The following is a 25,527-nucleotide window of genomic DNA, read 5'->3' on the forward strand; positions in this document are numbered from 1 at the left end:
AGAGAGAAGGATAAGGAAAGCGTGAGCGACTCAAAGACAATGGACACAGATGACAGACAGAATAGTATAAAACATCCCTTCATTAGGAAGTCAGAATATTTCTTAGATGTATTCATCATGTGATCTTACACCTGCAACAACACCCCAATGCCATCGCAAGACCAACAGACTATACATGATATGCTAGCATGCCGAAAGTACTAACTAGTACCCGAAGGCTACATGCCCACACCAGTGTCACCTTCTCTCAACAACTTTAAACCCACAGGGGATTCACCTCAACTTCTGAAAACCAGAGTGATATTTGCCAAAGCATAGGAACCCAGGTACAGTAGCCTTTTCCACTTAGCCCACAGCCATGGATCTAATATGCTTAAGAACACGAGCACGACAGAACCCAATATTGTTCTCCTTAGAGTGCACCTGGGGGTATTTGGCCCTTCCTGGTGCTTGCTTCTCTTATTTCCTTCTGTGGTGCTTTTCTCTTGTGGTATATTTGTTCTTTAAACATGCAATTTTCTGTGCTGCTCCCAATGAAATGGTTTGCTCCATTACAGCCCCTTTACTGCACAATGCGATAATACACTCCCTGTGATGCACTACTCCTGGACTTCGCCATGTGATGTTCTGTTCCCCAGTAATGTCTGGCTTCTTGGATGCGCAAATGATGTTCTATTGCTAACTGGCCCATCATGTAACCCTATAATAACCTTTATTAACCTTGTATTTACCTTTGCTTCTCTGGCTGCACTCCGAGATACTATGCTACAGTTAATGCTTGGTAGCGTAGTGTACCATGTTACCCTTTTTGAGTGTCCCACCATAACTGTCATCACATTTCACCACACTTTATTTATTTATTTTTGGGCGCTTTTGTATGGCGCCTATACAGCAAAGTGTTTGCAGGCACCACAAGACAAAAGAGGGCGAGGCAGAGGAGAAAAACAACAATAATGGTCCTACTAGGCCTTGTGACATTCGGCTCGTGCAAGTGCAGTATAAGTGCAGGGGGAGGGGGAGATACGGGAGAAGGGATGGGATAAGGAGGAGATGGAGGGAGACGAGCTAGGGGAAGGAGCCATGGGTTGGGCAAGTGCTAAAGGATGCCCAGGAGGGTAAGTGCCAGGGCGAAACCAGGAGGTCGGGACAAGTGTGGGGTCAAGGGTGGACAGGGCTCAGAAAGCTAGTCAGGGAAAGGTGCACAAGGGCAGGTGCTGGAGGAATGGGTGCGGGGGAAGGCTGGCTGAAGGAGGGCCTGGTCCCAGGTAGACTCTTAAGGGAACACAGGGAACCAGTCACAGAGGCAGGATGAGTCTAGCAGGGAAGGGGGAGAGGAAAGGAGGAGGAGAAAAGGAAAGTCTTGAGAAGCTTCTGGAACTTAAGGAGATCTGGCTCAAGTCGAAGAGGGGCAGGGAGGTTGTTCCAAAGGGAGTCTCCTGTTGAAGAGAGATTTACCCCCCCACTCTCTGCTTGGAGAAACGTCTGCTTTGCAGAGAGTTGGAGAAAGAGGACCGAAGGACTCTAGCAAGGAGGTATTTAGGGAGGAAGAGTTGGATGTGGCGAGATCCCTGGCCTCAGAAAGCCTTTTGGATGAAGCACTACCTAACACTGTACATTAAATGCAAAGAACAGCACTACTGCAAAGGATGTACATGACATACATAAATTCATGCGGATCACTACATTAAACCCATGCTTGAGGTACAGGACACAAGCCGACAGATGGCCCCAAACAACCATAATGCTCAAATGTACAAGAGAAGACATTGACCGGATAAACAACATGATTATCCACCTCAGGGCACACCTAGGCCATACACCAAAAAGACCTTGTTCCTGACTCACAGAAGTGTTTTGAAATGGTGCAGTCCCATTGGAAAACAATCTGTAAATCAGGCCCCTAGAAGTCTAGCCCCATACAGTGAACGTTTGCTTATGATCTAAACGTATTAACCATACCCAGCAATTTCTCCTGCAGGTCCCAAAGTGCCAAAAGATCAGGAAAATGGCAGCAGATTAAATAAATCCAAATAACATAACACAACATTTCCTGAAGTAGAATGGGTGCTGGAAGGAAAGGTCTCAATAGCAGTTACCGGTTTCTGTCCCTCTCTTTGAGCACAAAGTCCATTGAGATTTATTTCAGGGGTTGATAAAGTTGAGCCAATAAAGGGCCTTCAGGTTTGTCAATAAACCAAAACATTAGTCCTTTCTGGGTGCACCTCTTACACTCGCATTGATCTTATACATTAGAGTAATAGGTCCCTTGTGAAGAACAGGTATATCTTACTTCAGTTTGTTCAAATATCTATTTTGCGTTCACAAGTTACACATTTTCTACCCTTTGACTGATTGTTGAATTGATTTGCATTATTTCTATTACAAACCATAAAAGCATATTATTTATTAAGAGATGAGATTTTGGAAACAATTATATACAAATTCATCAATAAATTAAAAACCATAAAAGCAAAAGCTCCACCAAGAAATACAATTTTAGAACTATTGCATGCAATTCTCGTTGGGACCTCCAACAAAAACCTGGCCAAATTGCAGCTAGTTCAAAACAATGCATTGAGGGCAGCCACGGGTACCGCAAGAAGAGACCATATCTCCGGAATCAGAAGGCAAGCACACTGGCTCCCTGTCAAAGAGAGAATTGTCTTCAAAACTCTTGCCCTCACCCACAAATGCCTTCATGAATTTGCCCCTCCCTACCTGACAAACAGAATTACCAAGCACACTGCCACTAGACCCTTAAGATCATGCTATGCCAACACGATTGTCACGCCCACAACGTGAAAGGTGCGCGCTGGTGGCTCCAGCTTCCCCACCCAAGCAGCCACGCGCTGGAACGCACTGCCACCTCACTTAAGATTTATTGAGTCACACCTAGCCTTTCGCAAGGCTATCAAAACTAGGCTCTTTGTCTGAATTGTCTCTTCCTTCACTATGAATCTGTATCAGTCATTTCCTGCATATGTGCTTGTTACTGTGTAACCATGAGACCATTGGGCACCTGCCTGTAAACATAAGTCTGTTCATCTTCTGTAACAGCGCCTCGATGCCTTATGGGCTGGACGCGCGCTTGACAAATGCAAATAAATAATATTAAATAATTTCATCAATACATCACCTTTACTCCTTTAGAATACTGTTATGCCTGGTACAAAAAGTTTTTTAAACCTACTCCCCAGATTACTATTGGTCCCAAAAGCATGTTGAAAGGAGGATTTGAGGATTGCATATGTCTATGAATGCTGTCTATTTGACACATATATAGATATTGACAGTACAGTAAAGATGCTTACAGAAATACAGATCTTCTGGCATTTAAATTGGTCTGAAAGAAAGCAATGAAGCATTACCGTATTCCAGAACAGATTCGATTTGGAACGAAATCTTAGCCGAAAAATACGCATCTGTTGATCATCCCGCCACTTGATTGTGCAATTATTTGCAGACAAATTTGGAAATTCTATTGAGAGATGAGTTGGTGGACGTGGCTTCACTGTGAAAAAAAATACATATGTAAACACGCTGATTGAAGCTGACTACATTTCATGAAGTTAAGAAGTACATTTTTTGATACAATTTTATTGTGATCGAGCTGTAGCTTGAACTATGATATTCCAATACTAGAAAATGACAGCAAGTAAAGAATGGCAGCCCTATACCTTTAATGCCAGTGGCAGTAGGTGGCCTCTGGCTTTTCCCTCCCTTTCACTTCATTAAAGAGTGTCTGTGATATGCCTCTTAAAATGATGATGTGCATTTTGTTTCCAATCCTCAATACTGAAAACAACAGTGCCTTTTCTCCACTCGACACAACTTATTTCTAGGCATATTCAGAGCTCCTAGAGGAGTTTGGGGAGTTGTGACAACACTCATAATACATTGGTAGACGGGTGAAAGTGGCTAACTTCTGGAATCCAGCACTACCCACCAGCGACGGCCTTATGATACCCAGTGGGACACATCACACTGCCCTTAGATGCGTATGGTATTATTCTGTAATGTGGTCCTGTTTACTTTACAATGCATGGTATGTTAGTGGGAAATATTCTGTGACATTACCCTGTCCAGTGGCTGTCAGGTGGATAAAATGAGGGGATGCAGCAGCTGAGACAATAGCTGAGTCATTGAGCTGAATGGCTGAGTCACGTGTGACGTAGTGGGAGCTGATTGGCTGAGTAGTCTGATGTTGGTGGCATAAACATTGAGTCCGAACTTCTAGCTCCAGTCTGGGGCCCCAGCTATTACGATATAAAGACCATTATCAATATCATATCGCAAAGGGCATCAAGAGTCATTGAATTCCTATAGGAAAGACGTTGTCCATTGGTTGACTAAGGCATACGTTGGAAGATTACTCAGTCTCTGAGGAGAATGAGGCAACAAGCATAATAAAAGCCAAATTGAAAGTGATAAACTACCATAGCGGTATGCCAAGGTTGGAATAGGTCAGTGATTTATTGGAGTAATTTGTCTGGTTATCTGCAGGTAGTCATACGCGAAAGGCAGGCCAATCCTTGAGCTTTGTTAGATAAAGAGTCAAATGTTGAATGGCCTATGGAAGGTGTAATGTAAACCCTTTTTTCCCAAACTGAGACCCTCCCTCCTCCAAGTAGTGAGGGGCAAAACTGGTGCTAAACCTGCAGTGTATCAGGATGTATTATAACGTGGAGCATGGCATATTAGGTGGGGGATTCAGGAATAGAAGGCTGGCGATTGGGATGATGAGGGAATCACCGGTGAAGGGCTTTCTCTTTGGAGGTTGTTTCCATGTCCTTTAATGCACTGTGTCTCCCTCTCATCTATACGGAGGGCCAGATGGATCTAGCGGGGAGCCTGCTGCACCTTGCCCAGAAAGCATTCTCCAGATTTCCTTCGGAATAAACACACTTTGCGGAATCAGCATGTGCTGCTGCCCACTTCTGCCTTCCCAACTTCCTATATCTCGCAGCTCAGTCTCCTCAATGAACGCTCATCACTGATTCCTGACCCCAAAGCACTTAACAGGGGGTGTGTCTCATGTTTGATCTTTGTTAACCCCACTTTGTCCAAACCTTTTCTTGCTTCTACGACACTGTCCCCCTTCTTGCCTTTTTCCTCCCCTGTTCGCCTTTGCTTTTACGTTGGGTAAAGTCCTCCTATCCTCTGTTCCACTGCTCTAATGTTGCCCCATCCCGTTTACCATACGCTTGGTTCACTCTCACCTTGAATTTCTCAGGGGGGAGCACTCCCTGCATCCTCTTGTACAATCCCACTGGCCCTCATCCCCTCAACTCTTCTGCCGTGCACTTCCCTTTCACCTTCGCAGAGGCACATCGTACCAAACTATCGTCCTCCCCTCACCCCCTGTTCCCACCATCCTTCTGGGCCCTTCACCCACTGCTCAGACTTTCGTTCCAGGGAGACCACGAATAGCGAGAGCAGCCAATCGCATTGTACCAAGAAAAGAACACCACAACTGAAATCAATCCAAGCATACACAGACCACAGCCATCCATCCATGCACCCTAGAATTCAGGTATGGCTATGCTATTCCAGTCTACACTGAAACCCCTGACGTACCTCAACACCTCTGCCATTAGTATACAGAGACAACCAATGCACAAACAATGAAATAACATTTTATCTAGCTGGGCACACATCGAATCTTCAGCACTAAATCACTGAACGGCACTCACCCACGTGCCTGACCTCTCGGCTGCTTACTGGTACCTAGCTAGCCCACCCAAGTCCTAACCTGACAATATTCACACACAAATCTTTAATTTAACTCTCAGAACCTCCCACACTTGGACTGTGGTCACTGAGGGCATTCCAAGCATAAAGCACACCAAGGCCATACAAATGGGGAAAGGGTGCTATATAAATGATGAATACAATACATGAGAATTGAGTGTTTGAGGATTGTCCAGTCCTAAAATGTGTGCCTGCCCTAACCCATAGCACTCTGCTTATATTCTTATGGTCTGCCCCCTCTATCTGCAATTAAGTTTTTGTTGTACACAGTACACAATGGGCCTCATTATACTGTTGCTGTTCTGGAAACAAGGGTGCCGGTAAGCTCACCAGAACCCTTGTTTCCGGAACAGCAAACTACGTGTTTTCCTGCCAGAGCCACTGTGCCCGACAGGTCCGACCCTGCTGGGTGCAGCGGTCATGATAGGCAAACCCTTCACGTAAGCACTGGCACCGTTAGCAACTGTGCCTGTGCTTCTGTGTCCCCACTCCCATAGAGTCCTATCGGTCTCTATGGTAATGGGGTTAACAAATATACCAGCGCCTGACTTCCCGGCCACCGGACTCATAATGAGCCAGTGGCACCGGGAAGTCAGGTGCTGGTACTTTTTTACGGTTCCGGCAGCAACCCGCCGGTAGCATTGGCAGGGTTACCGCTGAACCCATAATGAGGCACAATGTATCTATTTGAGAGAGAGAATGAGTGACAAAGCGAAAAAAAGGGGGAGAGATAGAGATTTATTGACGGGTGCAAAGTGTGAAAGTGATATGGTAGCTGCATGCAGAGGCCCGCGGTATGAGTGTGGGGAGGAAACCATGCTGCTTTGCCATGTTAGGGCTTTGCATGCTTTGCCACGACTTCTAGTGCTATGTTAGCGTTATTGTTTTTAGACCCTCTGCTAACCTGCTCACGATTCTACTTTCTACCCCATATCAAACTACACCCTGGTGCCCCCCTTGTGATTTTTCCCCATAAGTACCACTGCCATTTTGCTCTTTTGTATCCCACTACACTTTTCCGCCCTAAGCTTTGCTGTGTGGTGTGCAACTGTTGTCTGATTCCCTGGTTCGCAATACAATGAATTCCCCACTGGGCTTTTGCTATCTGGTTCCCAATGTAATTGCATGACTGGCTCCTAGATACCACCCCTTGACCTCTTAATGTGCTGAATTGTTCTTAGAGGCCCCAGCAGGACTCTGCACCCTCTGGAATACGTACTCTGAACTTCACACGCAAACTATGTGAACCCACTGTCTACTTGGTATCCAGTGCTGCATGCTCTCTATGTCTTCTACTCCTTCCCATGTCCCCTCACTGTCACCCAGGTCCAGCCCTTGCCCACTGCCAGATATAGCAGCCCTCTTATGTGTACCTCAGAACATATCCTTGCAAGTATTACCCAAGAGGCACAATAGCGGAAACGTCTCCCAAAGTTCAACCCGTTCAGTGATGTTTCCATAGCCACACCGGACGGATGCCCCGAGTGGCCCCACGGATTCTCCACTAACCCACCGCAATAGCACTCGCAGCTTCTACCCACAAACACACATACCATCTGGGCCACTGAGAGACAGAAACTGATCAATATTTATTTGTTAATAGAAAATGTATAAGGTGCCACTTGTGAATCTTGGTCCCTTCAATGTACTAAGATAACCCCCCCCAACAGACATCAAACAATAGAATACTACACCTTTACATTCAACTCACACATCTCAGTCGCGGGCCAATGCATGCTAGACCCCAACACCTAGATACAGACCAACACGCAGAGCTGAGGGTACTTCCGGTCTGCATGCGTCAACACGACATCAAAGCTCTCTCCCCATTAAACCCCTCCCTCTCTTCCAAATCTGCCAGAATGCCTGGAGACCATATAAATAACAAAACATGACCCCCTCACCCTAACACCTAGATACGGACCAACACGCAGAGCTGAGGGTACTTCCGGTCTGCATGCGTCAACACGACATCAAAGCTCTCTCCCCATTAAACCCCTCCCTCGCTTCCAAATCTGCCAGAATGCCTAGAGACCATGTAAATAACATAACATGACCCCCTCCTTTGCATCCCATTGTATCTGTGTTGGCAGTTTCTGCTTCGGTGCTTTTCTGGGGTCATTGTGTCATGAGGACTAGCTGAAATAACAATCCTGTGAACAATGTTTCACGTAACCTTTCCTACGTATTGTTCCTATATAGGAATTGTACCAAGCACTTGTAATATGTAGCTCAGCACCCTGCAAATGAAATCAGCAACACTGCTTTCCCTTTTACTTTATAGAAGAATATTTAAGGCTCGGAGTAACATACATTTTACTATGATTTCCAGCGGACTCCATGCAAACGTCTTTGAAGTAATACTAAAATATGTAGGACAACGAATTTCAAATATATATTTTATTCAAGAGTAGCTTTCACAACTATGCACTCCCTGTGATTTAACCCCTTCAGCAATTATACTTGCAGTGGCAGGCTGGATCAGCCAGGAATGGCTCTGGGCCCAAGTGACCAGCTGGTCCAGCCACTGCTGTTGGTGTTCTTGCCATAAGCACCCAGTGGCATAAACTCGAGGTGCTAATAGTGTTTCATTGTTAAAAAAAAATGGGTCAGATGCATGTGTGTGGGTCACAGTGGAGCCTGTCAGGGAAAGGACAATCAGGCCCCAGATAGACCCATCATCAATTTCTATGCTGAGGTATGCAGAGCGGGGGCAGCGCCCAGCGAAGGCCGGCCGAGAAGGTGAGTCAGTGTGTGGGGGTTTAGGAGGGAGTGGTTGGGGGTTTGGGCACGCATAGGGGAGTGGTGGGAAAGGTACGGATTTGCTGAGATTTAGGGAGAAAGGTGCTGGACTCAGGACAAACATACATTTATATCCTGAGATCAGCCAGGTTCCACTGATCCAGATTGGCTGGTGCCTTCTACCCGAGTGATAATTCAGAAGTTAGGCTCCCATGAAATAGGCTTTAGCATCAGGGACGTGCACCACGGTCATGACACAACCGCTCCGAACATATCCTGTGGCAAGTTAAAACTTAGAACTATACAACTAAAGAGCAAGGATATAAAGAATAGGAGGGAGAAGATAATCGCATGCACATATATAATTAACACTGGTAGTCCCGCTGGTAACAGTGAAATTATCCTTACAGTGAGTGTTAGAATTTTTGTTTCAGAGTTGTCAACTCGTTGGTCATGCGTGTTAGCAAACTGGCATACGCTGTGAGCTTCAGGAGGACCACTGCTGCCAGTAAGCATGGTCACCCAGGAGATAGACTTCACTGACAGACACACATCACTTCAATCTCTCTTCTATTTATTTCTCTCTTAAGTAGTTTCAACTTTAATACATCACTTACCTATGTCCATAAATGTGAATGTCAGTGGGGATGATATTGCTTTTCCAAGATAGTTTGAAGCGATAATCCTAACTGTGTGGTTGGATTCACGGCTGAAATTTACTGAAATAAGCCTGCAATCAAACGTATGAATGTTGTTTTTAGAAGCATTAATATGTCTTCTGGGTGTTCCATTTCCAAACCTAAAAATACAAGATAATAGATGTTAAATAGGAAAACATGTACTACTCTTATGTTATCTGTTTGATGCCACACCTAGGCACTGGTATGGCAGTGGTTGAGGCAATGGCATTAGGATTTAGATAAATAATCTTTTCCTACTGTGCACGTGTAATGTCTGTGTGATGTAATTGCTGATGGCTTTGAAGAAGACACTACAGTGGTGGCGACATGCATGATTTAAGGTAGGAAACTACAAATGTGGAATTTATGACAAATCCCCCTGCCTTACTTTGGGGGCATCAAGTGGGGGTAATGAAGGCAGCAGGTGCCGCCCTTACCCAGCAGATGAAGACGATCCCCTGGTTATGAACGCTTCATCATCCTAAGGCAGAGTACAGTCACATAAGGCAATTTGGGGACACAGCCTCATTACAAAGACAAAGACAAAGGTCCCACACTAGTGGAAACTGAATGGAATCCGGTCTGCAATGTTTCTTCTGGTGGGCTTTATATTTTGCTCTTCATGCCCTAAGTGAGGGAGTGGGTATTAAACCCATGCTGGTCCGTGTTGTCTTGCTTCCAGGACGAGCACTTCGCCCCCGAGTTATCCCCACATAAGAGCATTTTATTCACACAGTAGATACAATTTTAGACACTGTGCCTTTAAGGGAGCTGAGCTCTGAGACCAATGAAAAACATGTAGCTAAGGAATTAAATTCCTTTGGCACCAGTTGTGGATAACTGCTTATACATATGAGATGCCCTGAACATTTCTATGGTATTCACACTATGAGCCAAAAGGGCCTTCAGTTTGCTCACCATCATTTAACACTATGTAGATAGTTAACATTTGCTCCAGGGCATGTGCAAATAAGAGCAATGCAGTGTAAAGGCGGAAGCAGCAGCCGATCCCCACAGTTGATGAGAGTGAAATCCAAGTTAACAGACTAGCCTTTTTAAGCCTTGGTTCAGCAGCAAGGACCCAAATGAAGGGAATCCATAAACATACACCCCCTCACCCATTCCAATCCACAGGTGCAGACCCACACAGAAAGTCCAACCAAATGGGAGAGGTTACAGGGTTATATAAGCTCAGAGTCCTAGTCAGGCAGTGTGATTGTTTGGAGCAGGAGGTTGTGGCTCGAGTTTGGAGGCAGCTTATGAAGGAAGAGGTGGAAGGAATTTGGAGAGACAAGCTGAGAGGGAGGAGAAAGCTTGGGAGGAAAAGGAAAGAAAAACTGCAGAGGAAGGGTGGTGCAGAATACTAGGAGCAAACTGGGGTTGAACATCAGGAGGTGGTTGGTTTAGAACCGAAGGAACATAGGGGAGCCGAATGTCAGGACGAGGTTGGAGCTAAGCATCAGATGCTCATTGCTTTAGAATACCCAGAGAAGGCTGAAGGCGAATATTAGGAGGAAGTTGGAGAGAAGTGTAGGGAATAAGTGCAGGAGGCAAGTGAGGTTGTAGCTGGCAAAATCAGGAAGGAACAAGAGCTCAATCTTGGACCAAGGCAAGCGGTTGGAGTGAGACCTGATACAAAGGAGTCAAACCCATGGTGTGAGGGGTAACAAGCATGCGGTGTGCCATCAAGGAATAGCAGGACCCGAGCAGGAGTAATGATGTTTTCGAGAGGAAAGAAATCAGGATCAAGAGGGAGGTGATAAGGCCTTTCAAGATCACCTGTGGAAATTGGGGAAAGCTACCCAGTTGGCTCGGTCTAAAGAAAAGCGTCACGACAGCTTGTGGTGGAGTAAAATCAACACCCAAAGGAACTAAAAGGAGGGCCAGAAATGGTTGTATTCCATCATCAACCACAGCAAGCAGGAATAAACCCAGAAATAGCACCTTAGAGATTGTGAATGATAGCAAAGCACCCTGAACCCTTGTGAAATGTATACAGAAACCCTTTGACTGTTGAAACCATTGCAATTAGAGTGCCCTGACACTTTGTTTTGATTACAACCGAAAAGAGGACCTTTTTGTTAAATAAAACCCGAGTTAACTCAAGATTGTGTTTTTCTAGATGATATATCTTTTTAGATTTACAGCTGTTACTGTAACGCCAAAACACCTAAAGAAGGCAGATGGCTTGCTCCTGGAGTTAAGCGCCTCACACAGCCATCTATGCTTTTTCTGCAGGAGACAGGGCCAAATCCTGAAAGGGTTGATTCAGACCGTCCCCCTTCCAAGATCAAAAAAAGGACATTTCTTTAAATCAGTGACAACTGGTGGATATAGTCATCAGAGGAGTGTACATATTTACAATCCATGTGCAAAAGCAACCAAGCATAACAAGGGAGCCTTAATACATCAACTTTGGTTTGGGGGATTCTCCCTCAAATTTACTTTAATTATTTTTGCTTATATATTTGCTTTGACCATAACAGCATTAATGCCACTGTAAGAACACGTGTCTTGTGGGCTGGATAAGAATGAATAAATTCACTTAAATGTGATACATGCATGCAACCTGCAGGAAGGTTGAGAAAAGATAAAAGCTGACACCACATTCTCAGTTAAGTGAGAGTTTAATTTAATATTGGTTATTTGAGTGAGGCTGACGAAATATTGACATGAGCTAAAAAAAAAGTTCTGGAAAAAGTGAAAAATCTGGCATAACAGTGACAAGGATAGCCAACAGAAAGAAGATTTATCATGCAAACCATAGTACTCATTAGAGGTACACGATTTAAAATTGGCTAAGTGGAAGGCACATAACACCTGGGTTAAATCTAATGCAATTATCAAAGCAAAGAAATTGGACTATGACGTGCACATTGCTAATGCTAGATCTGATAGCAGAGAACTCGTCAAAATCCTAAAGGAACTGGAAAATCCAGTACTTGTTGAATCAAAATGGACTAAAGAGAGATCCTGGTGCATGTTGATTCAGGACGCTATGGTCCGAAAGCTACAGAACATCAGGGAGAACATCAAGGAGAAACTTAAGGTGACAGCAGATCAACCAATTACCGTTCCGTCACAGGTAAGAGAGCAAGGACAAAGTGCATCTTCTGTTACAGCACTTGATGGTATGCCAGAGACCTTGGTGTTCAGGTCAGTGACTGAAGTCGAGGTTTCTGAGATTATTAATCAGCTTAATCCCACCTCCTGTAAGGACGAAGACTGGCCAGCTACTCTGGTCAAAGCTTGTGCCCCGTCGCAAGTCCCTCATATCATAAAGTTCATGAACAGCTCTTTCTTAGAGTGACATGTGCCGGATCTCATAAAGCAAGCCTAGATTAACCTGCTACTTAAAAAGCCTACCTTACTTACTAATATTGCAACCAATTATAGACCTATCACAAATGTACCATTCCTATTAAATATCTTGTATCGAGCTGCATATCTCCAAGTTCAGGAACATCTCACTAAATAGAATATTTTAGGGAAACGCCAGTCTGGCTTCAGGCAGGCACATGGCACTGAGACTGCCATGCTGGATCAGAAGGTCAACATCTTGCAGGCCATGGACAAGGATAGTGTTGTCTTATTGATGCTACTCGACATATCAGCCGCATTTGACCTGGTCAATCATATAATTCTGGTTGATAGACTATCTCATTCTGCAACTTGTTCGCCCCTGGTGGACAAATGGGTCAAATCCTTTTTGTCTGATCCTTTGGCCAGAGTGCTCAATAGTGCAGAGGCAGCTGATGCTGTTAATGTACCATATGGGGTGTCCTGCAGGATTCGTGCCTATCACCAACTTCATATAATATTTTCACCAAGCCATTGTTCAATTTGTTGGACATTAGGCATATCACATACACGAATTATGCTGATGATACTCAGTGTCTCATCCCCATCTCTGAGGGATTATAAAAAAGACTCTGAAGTCATCAATAATGTTTATTCCCTCATTCAAGATTGGACAGGCTAACAATGGGCTTGGTTTATATGACTCGAAGACTGAGCTAATGTTAGCTGGCCCAGCAATTAGAATTAAGAAGTTAAGCCTTGAATATTAAAATGTTGGCATCGCAGGCTGCACAATCGCCACCGCAGAGAAAGTAAAAACCTTAGGTGTATACCTAGACTCAGAGATGTCAATGAAGGTTCATGTTAATAGTATTGTATCAACATCAGCATGATACATTAAACAGATAAGCCAAATTAGACTATATATGCATGGAAAATTGTGTCACCATAGCAAGGGCAATTATCGGTGCTAAACTTGGCTACTGTAGTAGCTTGTTGTATGGAATAAGCAGGAGCAGCACTGTGAAGCTACAAGTAATTCAGAATAGTGCGGTGCAAGTGGTCTGAAGGATTGAGGACAAGAGATCACATCTCTCAGGCCAGGCGGGCACTCCATTGGTTACCTGTGGAAGCCCTGATAACCTTTCGACGTCTTACTCTCACACACAAATTCCTATTCGGGAATAGCCCAAGATATATATCGGAAAGTATTTCTTGGCTACCTGTACAGAGAACACTAAGGCCCAATGCTACTAATTTGCTAACTGTGCTAAGAAGTAACCTTGAAACATATGGACAAAATGCCTCTGATTCTATGGCCCCTAAGCTCTGGAATGCCTTACCACCTGAACTGCAGGGTTGTTGTTTCTCAGAGCCTTTCAAACGAGTGTTGATAACCTATCTTTTTTCCTGATCAGTTCTTACTTATTAATATAATCTCCATAGCTATACCCAATCTGTAGTAGGTATATTTGTTTGTCTTTGACTGTTCATGTTGTGTATCGTTATTTATGTTTGTGAGCCCCCTAATGACGCTGGGCTTGCAATATGGCGCAATATAAATAATACATAAATAAATACATTCCTCCCAACATCCTGTAATGCCAAGTTCAAGTAACATAACAGTCCAGTTACTCCAGAGGCCCCCTAGTTCCAAAGTTCCAAAGGTGATGACCAAAATTAAAGTTCAAATCTACTCTTAAGTCCTTTAGCCTCCTGAATAACCCTACACTTCGCAACAGAAATGTTCAACAGACCTATCCTAAAAATGTCCAGCCTGAGTCTACAGACAAATGTTGTAATGGTATCCCTTGGCAATCCTCTCCAGGGTGCAATCAGGGTTCCGGCTTCTTTATGGTCTTACATTTTTTAGACCTCTTGGGTATCTTGGTTTTTGTAGACCCCCCTCCATAGTCTCTTGGCTTCTGCAGACCTCATCGCAGTCACTTGGTTTCTGCAGACCAATCCATAGTTTCTGGATTCTATACACTCATTTTTATTCAAGGCCACTGTAATTGCACTGCCCATCCCTGATAATTTTAGCATAGGTGAGGGCAGGAGAGTCACTCCTTCCATAGGTGTATGAAACCACCATATTACACCAAAGTCGCTGAGAGGTTCCATGCCTTGAAGACCCGAGCAATCGCAAATGTGGGACATGCCAGGCGAGAATTAGGAAGAGAAGTACCCAATTCATCTAGAGTAGTATGCTCTGACCGAATAGAGACAAGAAATATCAAGTATGCTCATTGCTGCAATGACACTACTTGCAGGCAAGTCTTCTGGGAACCAGCATCTGCTCAGACCAGCTAGCACATCTGAGAGGAAGATCGCCTGAAGTCTCACTGCCAGCAATCTCAGCACCTGAAGATGTTGGGATGTACCTGAAGGGCTCATAGGACCACAAGCAACTATGGCAGTTACCATGGTGGGACGGCAGGCAAAATTGCTACTGGATAGTGGCTCTCAGAGGACCATCATGTGCAAGCCGTTCTACAGGAAACAGCTGCCACATATCCCATTAGAATCATTGACTGGGATGAACCTTCTCTGCATGGAAGGCAAGCCCTGCAACTATCTGGGGTTCATCCAGGTCAGACTGCAGTTTCCATGATGTAGCTGGAGTCAGCGCCCCCGTTGACAGCCTGGCACTGATCTGCAACAGTCCGAATGAAGAACCTGCAACACCGGTGGTGATAGGAACCAACTCCTTGATGTTTGACACACTGACTGTATGTACGGAGACAGCTGGACCGCAATATGCCAGCACACTGTCCATGCAGACTATTTGCCAGCAGGGGTACCTACAGAGAGAGATCAAGGCCGGAGCTCCAGCTGGTGTACCTATTAAAGATGTTTGCACTACCTGGTTCAGACAGATCACTATCCCAGGGCACACAAGTGTGATGGTCCTGGCAGACTGCAACTCAGTGGGGAGCAACGCCCAAGATGGAAGCAACAGAGTGTGGGGAGCTCCCAGGTGGTGTACTGGTACAGCAGATCATGGTGATGACAGACAGCCAAGACTTAAGGACCACCAAGGTGCCAGCCTTAAATGCCACCAATTGGACCAGCCGCTTATCAGGATGAACCATCATCACACAGTTCCACCTGACCATTATTTTACCCCTTGAAAATGTTGCCACCAGTCCATCTGGAATGTCATTGGTTCCAAAGGCTATAAATCTGGGAGACTCACTGATTGCAGAGAGCGACAAAGTCATCTGAGGGAACATCTCGGCTAGCTCCCAAAGGTTTTCTCCACTAGCCTCTGGGACTTTGGCAAGGTCCATGGAGTGTTACCAGATCCGTGTGAGCCATGAGATGCCCTTCAGGGAGTGATCTTGATGCTTGGCCCCAGGAGATGTGGAGAGTGTACGCTGCCATTTGGTGGAACTTCTGCAAGCAGGGATCATACAGGAGTCTTGGATCCCCTGCGCTTCCCCCGTAGTCGCCACCCAGAAGAATAATGGAGAGGTCCAGATGTGCATCGACTATCATTTTCTGAACACCCACACTATTCTGGACCAATACACAATGCCCCAGGTGGATGAGGCATTGGATTGCCTGACAGGGGGTATGTGCTTTTCGATGCATCTGGCAAACTGTGAGAAGGTTGCATTCATCTGCCCGTGGGTTTTTATCTTTTTGTCCGGTTGCCACAGAGGAGTTTCAATGCCTTATTGAGAAGATGATGAGTGACATGAACCTCATCGAGGTGCTGGTTTACCTCGATGATATCATTGTATTTGTCAGGACCATGGAGGTACACAACAGGAGGCTCATGAAGGTGCTGGATCGACTGTGGGAGCAAGGGCTAAAAGGGCAGTGTGGACAAGTGACAATTTTGGCTGACGTGTGTCAAGTACATCAGACACGTTGTCTCAGCAGATGGTATTACGGTGGATCTTGAAAAGATGGATGCCCCCTTATCTGGCCACGACCTAAGACCTAGAAGGAGTCACAGAGTTTCCTGAGATTCAGCAACTGTTACTGGAGGTTTGTTGCAGGATACACCAACATTGCCCAGCCACTTGTGGATCTCAACAAAGGACACCCTTTTACCCAGAGGGAAAAGAGGAATACCACCTGCCCTAGAGACCATTTATATCATCCACGGAATCCCTTTTGTGGACTGACCGATGCCAGCAGGACTTTGAGGAGCTCAAGCGGATCCTCAGCGCTGCACCAGTTCTGACTGATGTGGATCCCCAGTTGCTGAACATCTGTAGGGATTGGGAGCTGTCCTTTACTAGGAGAAAAATGGTGAAATGAGGTAGGTTGCTTTTCCCATTTGAAACTGGCTTGTAGTGGAGAAGAACTATCCAGTCACAAAGTGGGAATTTTTGGCATTAAAATGGATTGTTACAGAGAAGTTTCAGGATTACATCTAGTGCGCCACATAAGGGCAGACAACAACCCCCTAATGTATGTCTTGAAGTCGCCAAAGCTACAGGATGCTGATGGCTCGCTGCATTGTCAACATATAATTTTAATTTACAGTACCGATCTCGGCACACTAACATTGATGCCGATGATCTCTTCCGGAGGCCTCATGCTCCTCTGGATGATACAGTTAGATCTACGATATGGAAAGAGATGTCTTCAGCAGGTGTCAAAGCTATCTTCCGGCTACAAGTCAGCAGGAGCCAGGTATAGCTAGGGGCATGAATTAATTGGGATCCCCAGCTGAGGCTTTGCCAGCTGTCTACTGCAACATCACCAGCCTGGAGGTATCTGTGCTACCACATCTGACCCAAGATGCGATCCAACTGTCACTACCAGCAGATCCTGGCATTGCTCTGTTCTTTCAAGCCAAGACCACAAGAGTGTATGTGCTCTGGAGATTGATTCAGAACATGCTGAAATGCTGAGGCGGTGAAATACTCTCTTGCAGAAGGGTGAAGTCCTGTACAAGGAAAGCAGTGTTGGAGACTGGGTTTTAAATCACCTGGTGCTATTGCATTAATTCTGCCAAGCTGTATTGTATGTGCTTCAGGACCAGCATGACATCTCTGCAGTGACAGATCATTTGAGTTGGTCCACTCAAAGTTTTTCTGTCCTAGACTATCTGCTGACATGGACTACTTTTGCCAGCACTGCACCAGGTATCTCACCAGGAAAACATTGGCTCTTCCTGCAGCATATTTACATCACCTGCAGAGCTCCAGGTCTATGTACTTCATCTGCATTATTTTCCTCAACTTGGAGATAGATCGTTGAGGGGTGCAGAACATCCTGGTGGTGGCATCAAACCAATTTGTGCAGGTGTTTCCAACCAAAGATCAGTGCGCCACCACAGTTGCCAGTGTGCTGTGCGAGAAATACTTTGTGCACTACAGTTGACCTGCTGGAATTCATTCTGAACAGGGACTGGATTTCGAGTCGACACTCATCAAACAAATTTCGAAGCTGATTGGCATCAAGAATACCTGTACCATTCCAAGCAACCCCCGGGGTAACACCCAAATAGAGAAGTCTAATCACACTCTCTCTGCGAAATGGGGCACCCAAAACCTGAAAGAGAAGTCCAGGTGGAGTCTGCATGTGGCTATCCGGATAAATGCTTACAACTGTACAAAAAAATGATGTTCAGAACGGACGCTCGGATCCTTGTAGGCCTGTGTTTTGGTGTGTCCACAGGTGAAACAGGCAGAACCCTATTGTGGGTTCCTCCACCCACGAGTCCAGACCCCACTCCTAGAAAATCAGATTCCCAACCTGTGGCTATTCCTATTGACTTATCCCATGCCTGCTCCCATAGCCCTGATATGCTAGACATAGCATAACCTTACTCTTATCTCCACTGGTAGATAGAGACTCTGATCTGGTACAGGGCGCTCAGCCGCTTCAAGTAGACACCCTAGTTTATGTTCTCTGTAGTTCCATTAGGTAGACCAGGCCTGTTATGAAACTCAGGTATGATTTACCATGGGGCCAGTGTGAGGTTCCCATTGCCTGTTCCTCTAAGACTTACGTTACTCCATTCTAAAAGCAAGTTCCTTGGACTTTGGGGTACTGTGGGAGATGCCTGAGATTCAGGCTAGTAGATGGCAACCAGTGGCTTATAAATCAAGATTATTTGGATAGATTTATTGAGTGTGCTAAGGCTATCCTCAGGGCCAAGGATAGTTCAAAGGGGGGAGCACATAACCCGCCTCACACCCCTTTGTTGGGGGATATGGTGAGGCATGTGTTATTTCCATAAAAGAGATAGATCCTGGGATTCCGTCGGGCTTCACATCCCAGGAGGGCACTGCGCAGCCACATCACCACCATGGCCCTGGACCTTCAACGACACAGTGCCCTGTTGTCTGGAGGGGTCACTGCACAACAAATCACTGCTGCGCCGAGGCCGCACAGCACCGCTTAATTTGCAGTGCTCTCGACTAGGGAAGAGAGCAATGCATGGGAGCTGTTCCTGCACCTTCCTTAAACAGGCCCACTCGATGTCCCTGAGGGCGCTCAGGACAAAGGGCCCAGATAGGAGGACTGTTGGGACTCCCCTGCCTCTGTCGCAGGGGACCACTCCTGGAATACCAGGCCCAGCTAGGACTCACCGACCTCGGGTTCACTGATGTTGCAAAGTGTGCCGGGTGTCCCCCAACATACCAGGACGCCCCCCTAGCTGCAGGCGCAGCACAGGTGAGGACTCTGTGGCCTCCTCTCTACCACACATGGGCCAGGGAATTGAGACGAGGCACAAGAACACAGTAGCATTACAAAGCACCTTCACATCAAAGTGTTATATCCAGGCAGCCTTGGCAAGTCTACCTGTCGAATAAGGGTAGCGCATATATAGATTGGTTATGCAGTGTATTTTATAGACTGGGATTATATTTTTAAAGACTATTTTTATCTTTTTAGTATTCTTTAGCAGCTGCTTAGTTAGGCATATGCATAGCATTGCTGTGTTTTAACACTGTGATGTTTTAATATTGTTGCACATTTTTATCATTTTAATAGATAAAATAGAAACTGCTGCTGTACTCGAGCTGCATATCTACCATCATTTTACAACTAAAAGAAACTGTATACAAACATTTTAGTTGTCTGCATATACTTCTGTCAATGTGTACCTATTTTAACATAGTGTTTTTCTTCCCATAAAGGTTTGGGTCTTTCCTTTGATCGCCACCTTCCCTTCCTGCCCTGCCCTACCCTTTTGTCCAGTGCGGCACACCTGGGGTGATGTCAGAAGCCAGGTGAGGTGTGGTTTAAGGGTATGAAGCAAAGATATGTTAAAGTTTTTTCTTGTGCCCACCCATATCTGTCTTCCGCCAAGTGTGCTATGTACTATCTCCCCAGTGGCGTAGCACAGAATTTGGGGGACCGCTTGTGAGCCATGCTGAGGGCCCCACCACTCCCGTCCACAGCTCGGAAAAAAATCTTGGGTCGCGCCACACTCTAGGCCAGCCTAGATTAACATGATTGCGCAATACGCACAAACGTTATTCTGGAGGGGTACGCCGCACACTGCACTAGGAGAAATATATAAATATGTGTCTTAATGCATTATACAGCACACTTTCTGAGAAAAATTTGCTAAAAAGCCTGAGCGTTTGCAATTGTTTTGTAGGGTAACACCAATCCAAAAATCCAATACATGTAAGTCACCAACAATGCACACGAACATTAATGCTTTAATTAATGTAATGTGTTGCTATTAAAAATGCCATGCCACAATGAAAACATATCCAACTGGCTGTACAATGTAGATCTGCCTAGACACGTAATAACATATTACAGTAAAGCATGCCAGGCCACATTAAGACATACCTAGACATACCTAGACTGGTTGCACCAAAATGCCAGTTGAAGCAACACCACCTATCATGGTTATTTTATCACAGATGCCCAGAAAAATATACAATACCCCAGTATAAAATGACTAGACTGGCAGCTCTCAAATGCCCATCTAGCCAGGTAATTATACTTAGCAGGAGTGCTTTATCAGAGATGCCCAGTTAATAAAAGTCAAGCCAAACTAAAAACGGACTAGACTGGCTGCACCAAAATGCCTCTCTAGCCACTAATAACACATATCATGTCTGCTTAGACTGGACATGTATGACCATTGGGATTTATCGCACGATCCCTGCCCCCATCCTCCTCACACATCCCCTCTCCCTCCCACCCCCTGCCACAAGCCCGAAAATAAGCTTATCGGCCCAGAATAGCCTCCGCGTCCCTCTTCCTTGTCCCAGTGCTTACGTATGAGGCACCTTGCTTCATAGGTGCGTACTGGGAGGAGGAAGAGTGGGACTAGGAGTAATGATGAATACAGGTAACTAAGTCAGACATTACCTCCATGTCCCTCTACCTCATCCTGGTACTTGTGTTGAGGCAAAGTGCCCGATACACAAGTACTGGGACGAAGAAGAATAGGGCTAGGAGTATTGAAGATGACCAATAAATAATCACAGCATTAAACAAAAGCAGTGATGCAACACCATTGAGCTTGCTGGACTTCAGCCCCCTCACCCCAAAAAATGTGGGCTATTTTGACTCGACCTGGCTGACCTACCGAGCCGTTGCCGGAAAGAACAGGACACAGATGTTAAACAGTGCCTGGGATTCACTGTTAATAAAGGCTCAGCAATTACTAATGTACAGCATTTCACTGTTAGTACCTGCATTCAAATGCTTAATTCTTTAGGCAATTGCGATGTGGGTTTAGTATGTGCATACCAGGGGAGTGATTTGAAGGGCAGAGAGAGGATAGGAGACCGCTCATTCTCACAGCACTCCATAAGTGGATGCCTTCAGACGTACAGGAGAGAGTAAACTGCTTGTAACATTGAAGCTGCACTGGAATAGTCTCATTAGAATGTGTAAAGAAATCAGATGCCCCCAAACAAATACATGTGCCACTCCCCCACCACCCGTGAAGTTAGGGCCTCTCCCAACATTTGAAGGTTTAGACCCCACCCCAGAAATGTAGGTTTCGCTGCGCCCTTAAACTCAACCTGCGAGGCAAAAAACCTTGGGATCATCTTCGACTCCACTCTCTCCTTCTTCACTCACATTTCGGACATCTCTATAAAGTACAACTACCAGCTACACCTCTTCAGAGGGTACTCTTCCTTTCCTCACCTTCCTCCAGCGGCTCACTGTCTCCAGAGCCCTGGTTCTCTCAAGGCTGGACTACTGCAACAGCCTCTTTCTCAATCTCCCTGCCTCTGCCCTGCACCCTCTGCAACTCATCCAGAACAGAACCGCAAGAATTATCATTGGCCTCAAGCCCAGGGAACGCATCTCTCCGGCACTGAAATCCCTCCACTGGCTCCCTGTGGCTGCAAGGATCAAGTTCAAGACCCTATACATTGTCCACAAGACTTTCTGGGGCCTGGGACCTACCTAATGTAACACTCACCTGGTATCCACGGGGACGTCACTCAGCCTGTTCTGACCTCTTATGACCTCAAACCCTTCCCTGGAGTCTACTCGACTGGGCCTGAAACACAGGATTGGTAGAGTTTAACTCCCTATTGTCTCTGTGTGCTTGAACCCCTTCTTCCCCGGGGTCCAACCCTCCCCTGATCCACAGCTCACCTTGTTTTCTTGGAAAGTGTGCTCTCCGTCTTGCTTTCAGCACAGGGGCACGTTGATTGATGCAGGCTCATTGCTGCCTAGTTACTTCACTGGCAAGAGTCCGACAGGTAAGTATAATGAGTCTTTTGAAAAGTTCTCTAACTTCGTTCCTTTCCTTCTTTAGATGATGGCCGGTGTCTGGGGATGGCGACGTGCTGCTGAGATGAGTAGTGCTGAAGGTGAGTGAGAGCGCGATGCACGATGCGACCCTTTTGTATTTGTATTAAACTGAGTTCTTTTTCTGTGTCTTTTGGGTGCCGCAACGTTTTCAGCGTGGATACCGGTTATGAAGAAGAAATGCGGTGAGTAAGCGCGGTATGCGGAGCCTCTAGATGTTTCCACGCTAACCTGGAGTGTCTTTTTCCTCTTGCGGATGGATGAGAAGTTCCGGAGACAGAGTTCCCCCAGAGCAGCTGGGATTCAGGTAAGCGTTTGAAGCTCGTACAGTCTTTAAAAATAAGCAAAGATTTGCTGAATGCTTACTAATGCCTTTTTCCTGTTCTTTTCCCTTTTCTTTAGAAAGCGGCATGCTGGGATGGGAATGACACCGCCAAAGATGCCAGCAGAACAGAAGGAGCGATGAATGATGGGCAGAAGCACTCCAAGGTAAGGCTGTTCCTAACGGTGTTCTTGTTCTTGCAGGAGCTGAGCGCAGAAGAAAGATGCAGGCCTACTGGAGACCGATCCGAACACGGTGAGCGACACGCTGCAGGTGCAGAAAACAGAAAGCATGTTTCTCAGCCTGGGCGTGGCTTAAATAGCCTCTGGGTATCCCAGGTGTCTCTGGGCTGACCACACCCAAAAGACTAAACTGCACATGCAGGGGGCATACATCTTGTCCCCATCAACTCACTACAAGTCCAATCCCCAATGTTATCCCATTGGAGTGAGTGAGTCTGGTGCCACAAGCACCAGGTCTGACTCCAAGTGGGTCTTTGGAGGGATGGAGAGGCCCTTGAGGGCCATGTAGGTGATCGTGACCTGGCTCCAGCCTGACATCTTAGAGGGCTGGGGACATGAGGGGCATAAATCATGACACCTATCTGCAACGTTGTCTACCTAAATACTGTCCTTCCTGAGCCCTCCGCTCAACTACCTCCAACCTTCTGCGAGTGAGCCTGTTCCCCAAGCAGAGATTTGGAGGGAGATCTTTATCCTCTGCAGGGGCCTCCCTCTGGAATAGCCTCCCTGCTGCACTCCATTTTGAGCCTGATCTCCTTAAGTTCCGGAAATTCCTTAAGACATTCCTCTTCTCCTCTTCCTTCTCTCTCCCTCTACCCTGATAACCTTTCTCTCCACTCTATTTCTATCTCCCCGTGCAGCCTGCTGACTGGCCGCTTGGTGTACCTCAGAGTCTCACAGGTCCCTGGCACACTCGCCAGTCTTCTCGCACTTTCCTCCGGGCCTTGCTCTTGCCTCATCGTTACTGGACTTGGTCAATGACCCATGAGAGTGGCATCTCTAAGCACTTACCCCAGATCTGACTGACTGGGTGCACTTCATCCCCTCCCCCACCACCCCACTCCTGCACCTGTCTGCGCACTTGCACGATCTGAATGCACCATGACTTGGAGATTGTCTATCAGTGTTTCCCTTGTCTCCCCTTCTTGCATGGTGGCGCATCAATGCACTTGGAAAAACTGCAGAATCGTCATCAGACCTAGTTGCTGTTATCTACACCATTAATTGTATTATATGCACTTGTTTCATGCACCCACTCTACCTGTGCAGACTTGTATCATTCAGAAATTCAAGGGCTCTGAATGACTGTTGTTTTTCCCCTTGTTCCCTCCCTCTTTGCGAGCTTTAAAATACTTGTTTATTTGTAAAGCGCCTATACACAAAGCAATACCATAGCAAGCAAACACACACACACACACACACACACACACACACACCACCCCCCCTCCCACCCCCCGCCCCCCAGCCACCCATAAATGTAAGTGTCCACACTTTAACCATACAGGCACACCCAGGCAGCCACCCATAAATGTAAGTGTCCACACTGTAACCATACAGGCACACCCAGGCAGCCACCCATAAATGTAAGTGTCCACACTTTAACCATACAGGCACACCCAGGCAGCCACCCATACATGTAAGTGTGCACCCTTTCACCATTCACACACACACACACCCAGGCAGCCACCAATCATGCACTCACTCATTCATGCACATTACATTATATACATATATATACTCACACACACATGCACGGACACACATTTCAAGAAAATACATTTTCTTAGGTTTAATCAGTTGGTCCAGGGAACAAGGTCTTCAGGTCCCCACAGCAGCCAGGAACCTTTTTTCCCATCATCTTCAGAGGATCTTGAGGCCTCCATGTCATGGGGAATGTGGAGCCCTATTACTTCAAAAAGAAATGGTTTCTAAAGAAACAATTTCCTTTTCTTTCTGTAAAACATTTTAATTTAAAAAGATTTTTTCGAGGGGGTACCCTCACAGGACATGTACTTGCAGGGACCCCCATGCCGCAGGGGCTGCGATGTCCCGTGCTTCGCCAGTGCTCCCAGTTATATATGGATTGGTGTGAGGCTTAGAAAACAAGCCAAGTCAGCAGTCAAAGACAAATTAGTCCACACAGGTATTCACACAAAATCCATCATTGGCAAAATCACAACGAGGTCACAGTTATAAAAAGGATCCCATTCAAGAGTGAACAGAGAGAGTGAGCAGAAGATTGGAGGAAGGAGGCAAGGGAAGGGAAAGGAAGGCATTGGAGGAGGGCGAGACCAAGAGAGTGAAGGAAGGTGTAAAGTTTGCAAGAGAAAGTTTGCTGCTGGAGGAGGAGAGTGGAATTTAATGATGGATGGAGGATGAAGCAGGAGAAACAAAAGTGACTGAAGAAGACGATGGGAGAGGTAAAGAAACCAAAGAGAAGAACGTCAAAGGCAGCAATAGATTGGGGTTGAAGGATGCACAGAAAAAGAGGAAGGAAAAGAAAAGGGGACACTGGAGGACTTTTGATATGGAGGTGGGTCAAAGAGAAGAAAGAGGAAGGAGACATTGAAGTCCCAATCAGGGAACAAGCACTGGCCAAGCCAAGAGGTAGACACGCTAGAGGAGGTGCTGAGAGGTAGGTGGTGAAACCATTTAGGCCTGATATTGGGTGAAACCAAGGGATAAGACTTAAAACGTTGGTAACACTTGGTTACTTGTGCCAAGAGAGTGGTATGGCCAAAGTCTAATGACCCCAGCTGAAACAGAGATATAAAACAGGCTAGATGGGAGCCATAGTCCAGAGTTTGGAGGGATTGGCAAGCCCTTCAAAGAAACGAAATAATGCTTGCGCATTGAGGTCCTGAGCCAGGAGGGCTCATTGAGAAGTTGAGCCAGTGCGCTCACTGAGATGTTATGCTTGAAAGACAAATTGAGAACCATGACCGGGGGGGGCATCAAGAATCCATGTCAGTAGTGGAAAAGACTCATGATCAAAATC

General features: G+C 46.0%; 1 protein-coding gene across 1 annotated transcript in view; it reads right to left on the reverse strand.

Annotated features, from left to right (window-relative positions):
• Positions 1-25,527, reverse strand: part of IL12RB2 (interleukin 12 receptor subunit beta 2) — a 632,737-nt gene that overhangs the window by 358,047 nt on the left and 249,163 nt on the right. The window contains exons 5-6 of the mRNA XM_069641943.1: positions 9,111-9,292; positions 3,369-3,511 (exon numbers count right to left, since the gene is read on the reverse strand). Of these exons, the coding sequence (XP_069498044.1) occupies positions 3,369-3,511; positions 9,111-9,292 (325 nt within the window). The remainder of the gene's footprint in view (positions 1-3,368; positions 3,512-9,110; positions 9,293-25,527) is intronic.

The sequence above is a fragment of the Ambystoma mexicanum genome, chromosome 1q (genome assembly GCF_040938575.1).
Source record: "Ambystoma mexicanum isolate Mex_15411 chromosome 1q, UKY_AmexF1_1, whole genome shotgun sequence".
Classification (NCBI taxonomy): Eukaryota; Metazoa; Chordata; class Amphibia; order Caudata; family Ambystomatidae; genus Ambystoma; species Ambystoma mexicanum.